We start from the raw sequence: 13,106 nt of genomic DNA, 5'->3' as shown, positions 1-13,106 counted from the left end.
AATGTTTACTACCAAATCATTCTAGTTAAAAACACCTTCCTCCTTTTGAAATTTTTGAGTAATTTTGGTCTCAATATATTGAGACCAAATGAATACCTGTTCCCAGTCACATTTTATGCACTGATTTTAACATTCACTAGTGGTAACTTCCTAAATCAATTATTACATTGTGGCTTGTGAAATTATTTTCTAATTTTATCATTTCTTCTGCATTTATTATTAGTTTGCATTTGTCTGTAAAGAAATGTTCTCCTCCTAACCTCTCTCTACCCATCACTATGTATAAGAAAGGAATTTTAAAATTCAATTTGTTACAATCCATTACTACATTTTTCTTTTTACTACTTTTTTCAATAGCTGGTGTTGATCAGTAGAGAGTCCCTGCTCTTTAGTACCATGAATAGGAGTCCAGATTGTCTTTGAGTGCTTGTTTTCATTCTATCATAAAAAGATGTCCCAGGCTTACTTTGTACTCTTCTTACCAGGAATTAGGCTTTTTTTCTAATAAGCCTGTCCAACTATCAGTTAGTTTACTACCATTCTGCTCCAAATCCATTGCCTCTCTTCTGCTTTATGATTCTAGAGTTGGACCCTGCAAACATGCTTCCTTATCTTGCTGCACAATGCCGATCTTTGTCAGTAGAGGGCGCTGGAGGGACATTGACGAACCGGCCCGCTCAGGCGTTCCGGGTGTCCTTGCTCTTCTTGCTTCTAAGGCGCAGCTGCCAGCTTTGGTGCTAATTCTGCAGCTTCCTGCTCAGCTCCTGCCGCATGATTTCCTACTCGCCAGCCTCGGTTTTCTAGCCGCTTGTGGTCAGTATCCTGTTTACCAACTTCAGCCCACCCGCTGTGGACCGGACACAACAAACTTCTCTACCATCTCCTGGGCTGCTGCTGCACCCTTTCCAATAGGCATGAGTCTCTGCTTAAATTGTTCCTTATCTCATCCCTATGCTCTCACCAAATTTGTCTTTTATCCTCTCTGGTTAACCTCTTATTTCTAGTTAATAATTTCTTATGTTAATTTTTCCCTGTTCAAATTACTGGTGAATTTTCTGTTGTCTGAATCTTGACTGATAAAGAAGTGTTCCAGAGACTGGTGTTTGGTACCACTACTGAAAGATGTGATTTCGGGATAAACTTGGTGATGCCCTAGGATTTTAGCACAGTGCTGAGCAGTGTTCCTGATAGGAAATGAGATGCTTGCATTCTCTGGCATGTATGGATTACACAATTACTAGGCTATCAGCTGCAGTTAATTGTGATGAAGTGCCAATTGAAGCAAGTACATTGGGGGCCCAAAAGGCTGGGACATTTGACCAATGATGCCTAGCAGGACTGTGGTACGGGATTGCCTTGTCATAGTAGAAAAGCTTTTCTGATACCCAGATTTAATGGAACCCACTCATCTACTTGTCTAATGTTTTAATGGCTTTCTTATAAATTTAAATCTCTGGTGTATTTGGATATTGTTTTGATATATGGTGTAAGATATGGTTCCAATTTTATCTTTGTCCAAATGGATATCAAGCCACTCAAACTCATATATTGAAAAGTCCATCTTTTCCTAAGTGGTCGTGGATGTCACCTTTTTCATATATTAATATCCCACATGTGCTTGGATCTGTTTCTGAACTTACTGTTCCCTTACACAGATCTGTCTATTCATATGCCAGTACCACAACATTTCTTTATAGTGTGTATTAATATTGGTTAGAACTCCATTGTTGCTGTAATTTTTTAGAATCTGTCTTCATATTTTTATGCTTATTTTTCCATATAAACTTTAGAAGCGGCTTGCATAGCTCGAGGAAAAATTTTTACTTTTATTGTTTATTGGAATCAAATTACATGTGTATATTACTTGCAGAGAACTGACATTTTTATGATGTTGAATAGTGCAATACAAAAAATAAATGCTATCTTTCCATTTGTTCAAGTTTTCTTCTTTGGCTTTTAGGAGTGTTTTAGTTTTGATAATATCATTGTTTATACATTTTATATTAAGTATTTTATTTTATTTTTTCTGTATTAATGGCACATCTTCTAAATGGTTAGTGTTTGTATTTGGGGGCATGTTTTAGGTCAATTTTATATCATACTAACTTACAGAATTTATTAGTTATCATATTCAGTATTGATTCTTACCTACATAGAGATATAATTTGCCCAATTCTCATGCTTAATATCATAAATTTGTATTTCATTATGGTGCTGAACAGTGGTGGAGATGGGGGCATATTTGCTTTGTCCTTGATCTTAAAATGGGAATGCCTCTAATGTTTCTCCATTGAGGATGATATTGGTTTAGGGGCTGAGGCATAAAATATTTCATCATATTAAGAAAGTATCCCTTTCTTATAAAATTAGGAATGAATGTCAAATATGTCACAAGCTATATAACATATTATTACTTACTCACTATTATTTCATTTTTCTCTTCATTTATTCCAATTCACTGTGAGGGAAGTATGTCTTACTTGTCCATTGATACTGGCTTTAACCATGTGACATGCTTTGAACAATGAAATTTGATTAAAGACAGAGTGTTTCAGTTCTGAGTGCAACACATCATGTTTCTGCTCACTCCTCTTGTGTTTCTGCTCCTACCATCAGGACTTGCCTTGGGACAAGGCTGAGAGATAGGTGGAACACAACTAAATCCATCCTGCACCCTCAAGCACCACCACTCTGGTCTAGAAGAAAAGTAAATAGTAGCTGTGGCAAGCCCCTGAGAGTATATCCTGCTTATTATTGCCACCGAAAGAGCTTACAAATATAAAGTCTTTTTTATCATCTACAAATATAATCACATGACATTTTTCTCCTTAGACACAAACATATGGTGAATTATAGGAATGACCTTACTTATATTGAAGCACCATTGCCCTAGAATAAATTTTCTTTGATTTTGAAGGGTTCTTTGAGCTTGATTTTACATTTTGCTTGCTGGTATTTTATTTAGGAGTTTCCCAGTACTAGTCATGAATGAGACTGGTCTATAGTTTTGTGTGCGTGTGTGTGTGTGTGTGTACATGCATATCTGCATGCAATCTTTTTCAGGATTGATTATAATAGTGGAATAAAGATCATTTGAGAGATTTTTTTTAAATTTTTAAATTTTTGGTGGACACACATCTTTATTTGTATGTGGTGCTGAGGATCGAACCCAGGGCCGTGCGCATGCCAGGCGAGCGTGCTACCGCTTGAGCCATATCCCCAGCCCCGGGAGATGTTTTTTATTTTATTTTCTACTACAATTTGAGTGGCATTGGGACTATCTGGTTTTCAACAATTTGATAGAATTCTCTTGTCAAATCATTTGGAACTAGTTTTTTATAGCTAATTCTTTATATTTTTTTATAGTTAACTTTTTCTCTTTCCTCAATGGAAATTTGTATGTTTATTTCTGTACATTCCAGGGTTGATTTTGGTATAGAGATGACTCCTGATGGTTTGACTTAAAATTTTTCAACTTATAACAGTATGAAAATTATACACGTTTAGTAGAACTCACACTATGAATTCTCATGGTGATGATACACAGTATGATGATCTCTCCTGATGCTGGGTAGTGGCAGTGAGCCATAGGAACCAGTCATTCACGTGATCAGGAGGGAAAGCAGCTGATGCTGCACAGTATACAGTGTTGCTAAGCTGTGATGTTTGACATTTTGTTCATTGAGTACAGTTTTGACTTATAATATTTCAAAGGTTCAGTGGGTTTATCTGAATGTAACTCCATCAGAAGTCAAGGAGCACCTGTGTTGTTTTCCAAGAAAAAGATCTAAGTCATCTAGGTTTTCCTTTTGATTTGAATACAGTTGTGACAAATAGTTTCTTTTGATTTTTGAGGTGTTCTAAGTTTCATTGGCTATCTCCTTGTTTTTATTTCTTATTTGTGATTTCTGCCTTTTTTTTTTTCATTATTAGGTTGGCTAGTGGTTTATCTATGTTGTTGATTTTTTCCCCAAAGTCCTAGTGTTTTGATTTATTAGTTTCTTTTTATCCGGTTCTCTGTCTCATTGCTTTTACTTCTCGTATTATCATTTCTTTTCTTTTGCTTTGTTTTGTAGCTCTTTTCTAATTTTTAAGACTAGAGCTCAATTCACTTATTTTTATTCTTTTTGTTTTGTTGCAAGGATGTAAAGTTATCAGTTTTCCTGTGATTATTGGATTAACTATATTATATTGATTTTTGTCTTCAATGTTTCTTTTTAAAATATTCTACAGTTTTAATTTTTTCCTCTTTTGTCCCAAGGGAAAATAGGCAATTTTTGAATTTCTAAATGGAATATCAGGTTACAGAAAGAGCAGAAGAGCAAAACATGGAATTGAAGAAGCCTGCTCTACTCGGTCTTCCATAAGTTTTAGTTTTAATGAAAATTTGAATTCTGATTATACTTGAAACAGCATTTAAAATGTTTCTGTTACAAAGGGTCTGTCTCTTTTTTATCTAAGAGTGACCAGAATAGCTATCAGACCTGCACAAGGTTTCATCAAAGGCAGGAAATAAAAAAGTTGACTGAACAAATTTAATGAGTTGTGATGAGAAAAAAATACAATGGATTTGTGATTGCATCTAGGCTTTTGTTAGTTTCTGTATCAGCTATGTTAAAATTAGTAAAAAGACTTTTTTGGTGTGGCTGGACACATTATAGCTGAGTATCAGTTCCCAGACCCTGGTTTCATTGACTAGGAACTTAAGCTCAGCCAGAAATTGGTTAGTGGATCCCGTCCCTGACCCCAGCAGGATCTCTATCAAATTCAGCAGATTCATTAAAATGGTTACATGTTACTAATTCCAAGACTACTGTGGGAAAGCAAATAAACAATTGACTCCACCATATTCATTACATTCAGATACAAGATTTATTCACACCAACAAAAATAATCACAACAAAATATACACTCATTTAAAAAAACAAAAGATTAAAGTGACATAAAATGTTATATTCTCTTAAGTGTGTATAAGTATCTTTTGCTTCTATATACCTTTCTATTCATAAAAGAATAACAAATATTAAAATACAGTGATAGTTTGCATTTTTCAGTAGAAAAGATGTAGACAACATGCTGAAGCTTTTAGGTTACAAGGGTGTTACCACGACAAAGCTACAAGCTAATGATCAAAAACATTATCTATTTCCTGATCCACATATCCATTCACCCACTAAACTGAGAAATAAGCATTGAGTATTGTCTTTCAATCTCTATAATGTATGTTTTCTTTTTACTAATAGTAAAGTATGAAATTGTACATTTTTTTCCCTTCTCTTTTTAATTGACCTCAGAGGATGCGCTCTCTATTTCATGAGAAACACGAAATGTCAGGTGTTTATCTTCTTCCTTACTCTTAGGGTCTAGGACTAGCTTGTCTTCATTGCTATGAGATTCGTGGCTTTGGAATTCCTGACTGACTCTGGAACTTTCCTGACTGTCAATCACATCAGAGTGCTCACTGCTGTTATCACGGGCGTTCCTCTTGTATTCCCTGGTCTGCTCTTGGCTGTGGGTTTCCACACTGTGGTCATCCAGCTGACTGGTTTCATGACTGTCCTTCCCATGGCTGTCCCAATCAGAGGGCACTTTCAGGCGGTGGGCAACAGGGATGGCCTTGTGAGCGTCATTCAACTCTGAGCTCTCCATGTGTGAGGTGAGGTCCTCGTCTGTAGCATCAGGATACTGAACCAGAGCACAGACAGAAGAAGAATGATATGAACAGTCAAGGGTGGGAACATTAGACTTCTGTTTAGCTCTCTGTAATGTTTAGGCCAAATTATACTGAACACTGTCTAACTTTGGTTGAAGGAAATAATAATTTAGCATGTTGCTAAGTACTTTACCAGTTCCTTTCACATAAGTCACGTCCTTGAGTTAATAGGTACATCATTTACCTATATAATGAAACCTTTGAGGTAGTCTCATTATCTCCAATTTACATAAAGAGAACACAAATCTGAGAGTTAAATTATGAAAAGAATACTAAGTGTGAAGCTAGGCCATATCTTGATCCTTTGCCTCTGGGTTCAACACAGAGACTCTAAAATTTCTCTTAGTTATAAAGAAGTGAACACCATATTTTGCAAATAATCATTGTTTTCTGAAGTCTTTTTTAATCTAAAAAAAGTAATTATATCAAATGCTTTGGAGACAGAATTTGGACACATAGAATTGTGTTGGAGTGGAAAAATTTGGAAGAAATTATGTGAACTTAAAAACCACCAAGTGGAAAAAGTTTTGTATTTAATGATCATAAAGTAGATTATTAATAAATGTTTGCTTGCTTGCTGAATGATAAAGAAGTATGCAGACTCTGGTTTCCTAGAACTGAACTCTCTTCATTACCATTGGATGTGTCTTTTAAAGGATTTACCTGGACTTCAGAAATGTAGAACTTCTTAGACTTTGACCTCACTCCATAATCTACGCTATCTCCTCGGCCATCATAGGTTTCTACTGTGGGAACAATCTGAGTGAAAACCGGGGTGTCTGGACCATCAGTGGGAGATTCAGTGACCACTTCATCTGATTCATCGGAATGGTGAGACTCATCCGAATGGTGAGAATCATCATCATCAGAGTCATCTGAGTCAGTAGAGTCCTGGTTGTTCACGTGGTCCCCATCATCGTCATCATCCACATCGTCCATGTGGTCATGGCTTTCATTGGACTTACTTGGGAGGGTCTGAAAATCAAGCCAGTACAACAAATTAGTGTCTCTGATTTTTATTTTCTCTCAGCTTTTATTGTGCATTAGTCTTTAATTTTTCTTTTATTTAGTTTCACAATCTTTGTAATTACAATATACTCTATGAAGTGAGTGTCTTCCAATGTCTCTTTTAACACAACGATAAGTGAAATATGCTCTAGGGTACTTTTCTTACTTTCCAGTAAAAAATCATTTTCATAGATATTTCTAAGACAAATATTTGAGTATAATGTTCATATTACAACATTACTTTGTCTATACATGTTAGACATTATTTATTTTACAAGTTAAATGATGTAGTAGAAATAGACACATAATTGTAAGGTTGATTTTTCTATTTGAAATGAAAATTCTGAAGCTATCAGAGAATTTATATTTTAATGTGTATACAAAACCTATAACCACATCCCTATTATCATGTATAATAAAAAGATGACTCTGTTATGCATATGTGTATAAACCACAGCTTAAATATGTCCACTGAATTAATCATTAAATGTCTATTAAAATTCTAATCAGCCAATAATGTATCATTCATCTAACTTTCCTTATTAGCAATTTTTAGCATATACAAGTTGAATTTTAATGGAAAATAGATTTATCTCCTTGCTCAAAAAATACATTTATAGTCTTAATAAAAAGAATAGTTATCAAACCAACTATTATGTTAAGAAAAAAATATTCTAAAGGCAAAAAACCTAGACTTTGGTAAATATTAATCCCATGTTTATCAGATACTGTATAAGACATCTTTGAAAAACCTTAAATAAATGGCAAGAAGCTTAATGTTTCAAGTAATAGGCATTAGTAGACATTTTCTGCAACACTACACTTATCTGAGGAAACCTGTAGTTCTGACAGTTAGTGAATACATATTATTTTACTGAGCAAGTTTTAGACTGCTGATTTACTAGGAAACTTGCTAATGAAATTTCATAAGAGATTCCAGCTTCTTCCATGTCTCAAGTGATGGGTCTTTGATGAAAGTGAGAATTTACCTCTTGTTTAAAGTCATCCCTTTCTTCAGAGGACACAGCATTCTGGAGGAGGAAGTGACATGTTAGTGTACATCATACATTCTCAGTTGTTTTGATTCAAAATTAATTTTTCAGTCCAAAGAAGGTCGTATTTTTCAGCCTCAGTGGTCGATGTCTTAGAGTGGAAAAGGCCAACATGCTGACCAATTGATGTCCCGAGCATGCATTTCCCAACAGGTTGGAAGGACCATTTTACCAACCTGAATGACCTGGTTTTAGTTTTGAGAAATTTAGGAATACCTGTGGGGCTAGGAGATTCTGCTTCTGTGATGGATCAGGCTTTAGCCATGTGGCCACAGCATCTGGGTGTTTGTTGTAAAGCTATGAAAAGGTGCATATTTGTCAATATTAAAAAAAAAAAGAAAGAAACCCAGGAATATCAAAATGTTATGTATGCAACTATATCCAACTATTGAAAAACAATTATACTAATCCTGATGGATAAACATAATATGCATTCATTTAAACATATTTTAGATACCCTTTTTATAACTTACTTTTACTTGTAGATTCATTTATTGAACTTAATAGAACCTACTAGGGGCCAAGCATTCTTTCAAAGTGTTTTACAAATATTAATTTACTTGATTCCTTTAATACCCTATGAGAATGTTTACCACCAGTTTCCCCATCTTACAAATAAGGAAACTCAGTCACAATGTGGTTAATTGATAATAAGAGGCAGATTCAGGGTTCAAATTCAGGCTTTCTAGCCTTTAAAACTTATTTTAACACTGCACTTTGCTGTTCTATCTCTGCTGGATGAATTTCTCTCTCTGATAAAGCACCCCTGGAGCAGAGATGCACTTAATTTCCGTTCATCTTCACTGTTCTTTTCTTCTCAGAACAAAGATAAACTCTATAAGGCAATGTTGTCTCATATAGTATATTTAACTACATGTGGTTATTTAAATCTAAGTTAATTACAATTTTTAAATATTTAAAAATTTTACTTCCTCAGTTGCACGAGCCACATTTTGAATTATTAATAACCACCTGTGTCTAGATAGTGAGAACTATAACAAAAACAACATTGCACATAAGTTCTATTGCTCTAATGTGCCAAAAATGTAAGTGGAATGGGCTTTCCTTTAGCCAAATTAATCTATCTGGAAAGTAACAATAGATCAATGCAGAGAAGTAGAAATTGCTCTGGTGAGTGTCATCTGACAGGCTGTATTGCCCAGGCCCAATCACTTCACAGCTCTGTCATTTGAAAATGAAAACCCTGGGGGTGCACACAGTCCCCTCCACAGACACATGGAGCAGAGGTGAGCAGGGAAGGAACTAGACAGAAGACTTAGGATTTCTCTCATGGCTGACTCTAAACAGAGCAGCTAAATATTGGGCTTCTCTGAAGATTTTGCTGAAAGAAGAGGTTACTGGCCTGAAAAAGATGCAAAAATTACTGCGATATATATTGTTTTTTCTTGATGGCATATGAATACAGGCCCAGGTAGACTAGAAGTTAAATCTATAATTCAAAAAGTCACATGAAGAAAATATAAACAAAATTAACAGACTAAGAAACATTCAGAGCCCAGGCGTGATGGCACATCTGTAATCCCAGCAACTTTGGAGGCTGAGGCAGGAGAACTGCAAGTTTTGAGGCCAGCCTCAGCAACTTAGTGACACCCACAGAACTTAGCAAGGCCCTATCTCAAAATTTAAAAATTAACAGACTGAGGATATAGCTCAGGGTAAAGTGCCTCTAGGTTCCTTCCCCATAATAAAAATTAAACTAAATTTAAAACTTTTTTAAAAATTCAGTGATCCTCTCACTCCCAGAGAAACACTCCCAGTGCTCATCTTCAGGACTGTATCCTTACAGACTTCCTTGTATTTCCTACCAGCTCCTCTAAATGTCTGGGATTCTGGAAGGCTGAGCTTCTAAAGACCATTTAATGATACACTGCCATGACTTCATCTGTCCTTTAAACATGCGTCCTGACAAACCTGCACACACTCACACACCACACACAGCTGGATCACACACAGACTAAAAAAGAACACCTCTCTGCTGTCTTCATTAAGCAATCTAACTGCCATGACCCCAGGCAACTCTACACTGGCCTCTATTCTGTTCATCTGGAATTGAACTCTGTGTGCCTTTTTGTCCAAAATCCTCTGGACAAGGCCCACTTGTTATTCCTCTGGCACAGTTTCATCTATTGTGGAGGGGCAGGTACCTCTGCAATGGTGGTCAAATAATTGTAAGAAAGCATTTGGTTTGGTCTTATGCTCGGTTAGAAAATGTGATCTAAAGTCAGCTGATGAACACAATAGATACAAACAGCATAAATAGACTTTCACAATGGGCTTCTTATTAAAATCTTAGGCAATGCTGTGACTATTATGGTCATACCAACAGTTCTGACATCTGAGGTGAATTTTAAACTCATCATTTCACAAAATAAAGCAAAGGATGGAATTTTCTGCTTCTCCAACAGCATGTTGACTCGTAGGAAAAAAAAATAACTCACATAATTTTACAGAACCAATTTTGTATAAGTGACAATGGCCCAGAGCATTATGTTATTATATGAAAACATCTAGTTTTATGAGAATATTCATTAAAAAGTATACCATGCTTGCTACTGGCTTAGATCTAGAGCAGGCAGTCATAAATACTTACAAATTCATAGGATTGAATATGAAGATAAAATTGCAACAAATATGTTTACAGCACCTCTCGCAAAAGTTGCATAATTTAACTACATGATAAACCTAAAAACGTGCTTACCTGCCTTTCTTCAGAGCTGCCAGAATCTGCCTGTTTAACCTTTCAGAGAGAAAAGATGGAAAAGAAATTGCAGTGTGAAAGTGTTCCTAGTACAGGGAAGCACATGATTTATTTGTTCTCAAGAATTTTAAGATTCAGCTGTACTCACTGGGAAGGAGTAGGCGATGCCTAGTAGGCAAAAGAAAATCACTGCAAATCTCATGGTAGTGACCTTTCCTGCAAAACATTTGTAAGGAGGATTTAATGTTTTCATAGGTTAAGACATACTTTTAGATGCTGCCACTTTACAGAATAATCACAAATAAAATATATCCTACAGAATATTTTCTATTGCTTCTAGAAAACTTTTCTTTTTAATATTCAAATCCTTTGAGTTAATATTTGTATTGCCACCCCTTTTCTCCATTTCTCACTACTAGCAAGGGAGAGAGAATTTTTACAACTCTATATTTATTTAACTTTTAAATTTAGAGTTCCAGAGATTATACAACAGCTAGCTGATATGTTCATCTATCTAAATCTCAGATCAACAATTTTAATAATTAAAAAATAAACTAGAGTGTGGAATATTTATTTTTCAGGGAAGAAAAACACAAAGAGAAAATAAAAGTATAAAAGAAAATTTGCTTTCTCCATTTTTCCAACATGTATTTCAAATGTGAATTTTAATTTACATTATTAAGGTGTTGCTTAGTTGCCATGAACTGTCTTTGAAGTTATTTAATAAGGTATTCTAGAAATTTAAAATAAGCAAAGAAACATTGAAAACAGTTAACAGATTTTCTGTTTGGGATCATGAGTCTACAGTTGGTGAAAATTTTAACATGCAAAAGTAAGATATTCAGAAAGGGTTTTATTTTTCCTTAAAAATGAGATAAATAATTTTTAAAATAGCCTCATCAGTAGTTTATATTAGCACGAAAGATTCTTCTTGTTTTAATTTCCTCCATGATCATCTAGTCCCTTATAGTGATGTAGCCATACTTATCCCAAAGGGATGTAAAATTTTACCTTCTGAATGGAAGCATTGGTTTCACGTCCTTTGAGAACCCCTGGAAGTATTTTTTAGTTTTAAATATGACCGGCTTTCAAAATACCTGGAAACCTTTGATCCAGGAGGCCTGTCATGTATCTGACCTGCTTATTCAAAAGACTAGAACAATAAAAGTCTGATTAACAGCCTTACAGTTAATACTATTTTCCTTACAACTTGGACTTCCCCCATGAAATTCAACTGAACGCACACCCCACGGCACAGTAGCCAGCTGCAGGCTTACCTTGGCTGGTGTCTGGTGGAGAAGGCTGAGAGTGACCTGAGAGACCAGTGCCAGAAGATGCTGTGCTCTCTGGCTCCTCTTCCTGCTGCTGACAACCCTAACCTCCCAGTATTTAAATGCTGCTCCAGACGTTCTCCACCAACTCCGGGAGGCGGAGAAATGTGTCATGAGGTTTTTGCCACTGCCCAGCCCACCTGCTCCCACACTTCCCCCTCTGGTTTTGTGGTTGAAAAAAAAAATAACCACACACACACACACACACACACACAAACATCTACAGTTAAAACATTACTTATGTACAATATCATTAACTAGATTTTTCATTTAGGGGATTGGCACTCAGCCTCCTAGAAGAGCAATTAGGGGTTCCATAAAACAGGGAAAAGTAAATAGTTCTTACAAAGATTTTATTTTATAGTTTCTCAATGAGTAGGATAAAAAAGATTTATGTAAATCAATCCTAAATGAAATGAAATAGGATGGATTTTATTTTTGGTTTCATTTACAGATAAGGCATATCTCTAAGCACATTTGCCTCTACCATTAATACTTTGATTAGATTAGAAGGCAACTGTTCAGACAAAGAGTTCAGAAACATTCCTCTCTCCATTACTACCCAATAGCTCAATTTTGTGATTTCAAGTTTGCAGCAGCTTGTCACTAGATAAATTACATTAGCGACATTGAAATTCCTGTTCATGCCCTTCAAGTTGGACTTCCAAGTGACCTTTCAAAGACATGGATCTTGTGCCAAATTGTTTAGAGGTGAGGAATCCAATAGCTATATGACTATATAAATAGAAGAAGGGGAATGTACCCTGTATGTTCCAGAAGTAAAGCTGTTTTAGACTGAGAGCTAGAAAGTGAAGCTTCAGGAGCCAGACTGTGACTTGCAATCCCACTGTGTCACTAATGACCTGTGTGGCCTTGGGCAAATCCCTTAGCTACCTATGCAGTTTCCTCACATATAAATTGCAGATGCTATTATCTAGCTCACAGGACTGCTGAGAAATTCAAGTGAATTCGATATGTAAAACTAACAATGCCTGGCACACACTAGATGCAAATGCCCTGCATATTTTAAGGATCATGAGTGTGTTAACTATTAATGAAATTTATAGCAGGAGGAGGTTTGTAGTGCTTTGTCATGCCTTTCAGTGGAATATGTCATCAGGATGGGCAGTAAGGTGAGATGTTTAAATTGTGTACATTAAAGAGTAATTTGCACACTTCTAAAGAAATAGATCATATTTCTTTTTCTAGTTTTTCTCCCAGGAATATTGGCTACTTGATAAGAAAAAAAATTAATGAATATATTAAAAAAACTTTCTTGAGTA

The 13,106-nt window shown here is 35.5% G+C and overlaps 1 protein-coding gene across 2 annotated transcripts; it reads right to left on the bottom strand.

Moving 5' to 3' along the window:
- Nucleotides 1–4,914: 4,914 nt before the first annotated feature.
- Nucleotides 4,915–11,872, bottom strand: Spp1 (secreted phosphoprotein 1). 2 transcript variants are annotated; one of them, XM_076864526.2, is made up of 7 exons: nucleotides 11,770–11,872; nucleotides 10,641–10,708; nucleotides 10,493–10,531; nucleotides 7,990–8,070; nucleotides 7,711–7,752; nucleotides 6,377–6,688; nucleotides 4,915–5,685 (listed from the first exon to the last, which is right to left on the bottom strand). In XM_076864526.2, the coding sequence occupies exons 2-7, from the start codon at nucleotides 10,692–10,694 to the stop codon at nucleotides 5,281–5,283; spliced, it is 933 nt and encodes a 310-aa protein (XP_076720641.1). In that variant the 5' UTR covers nucleotides 10,695–10,708; nucleotides 11,770–11,872; the 3' UTR covers nucleotides 4,915–5,280. The 2 variants fall into 2 exon arrangements, with proteins under 2 accessions (XP_076720641.1, XP_076720642.1); XM_076864527.2 differs by lacking the exon at nucleotides 7,990–8,070.
- Nucleotides 11,873–13,106: the final 1,234 nt, after the last annotated feature.

The sequence above is a fragment of the Callospermophilus lateralis genome, chromosome 8, assembly GCF_048772815.1.
Source record: "Callospermophilus lateralis isolate mCalLat2 chromosome 8, mCalLat2.hap1, whole genome shotgun sequence".
NCBI classification, from domain to species: domain Eukaryota; kingdom Metazoa; phylum Chordata; class Mammalia; order Rodentia; family Sciuridae; genus Callospermophilus; species Callospermophilus lateralis.
This window is presented reverse-complemented; position numbering and strand designations above follow the sequence as displayed.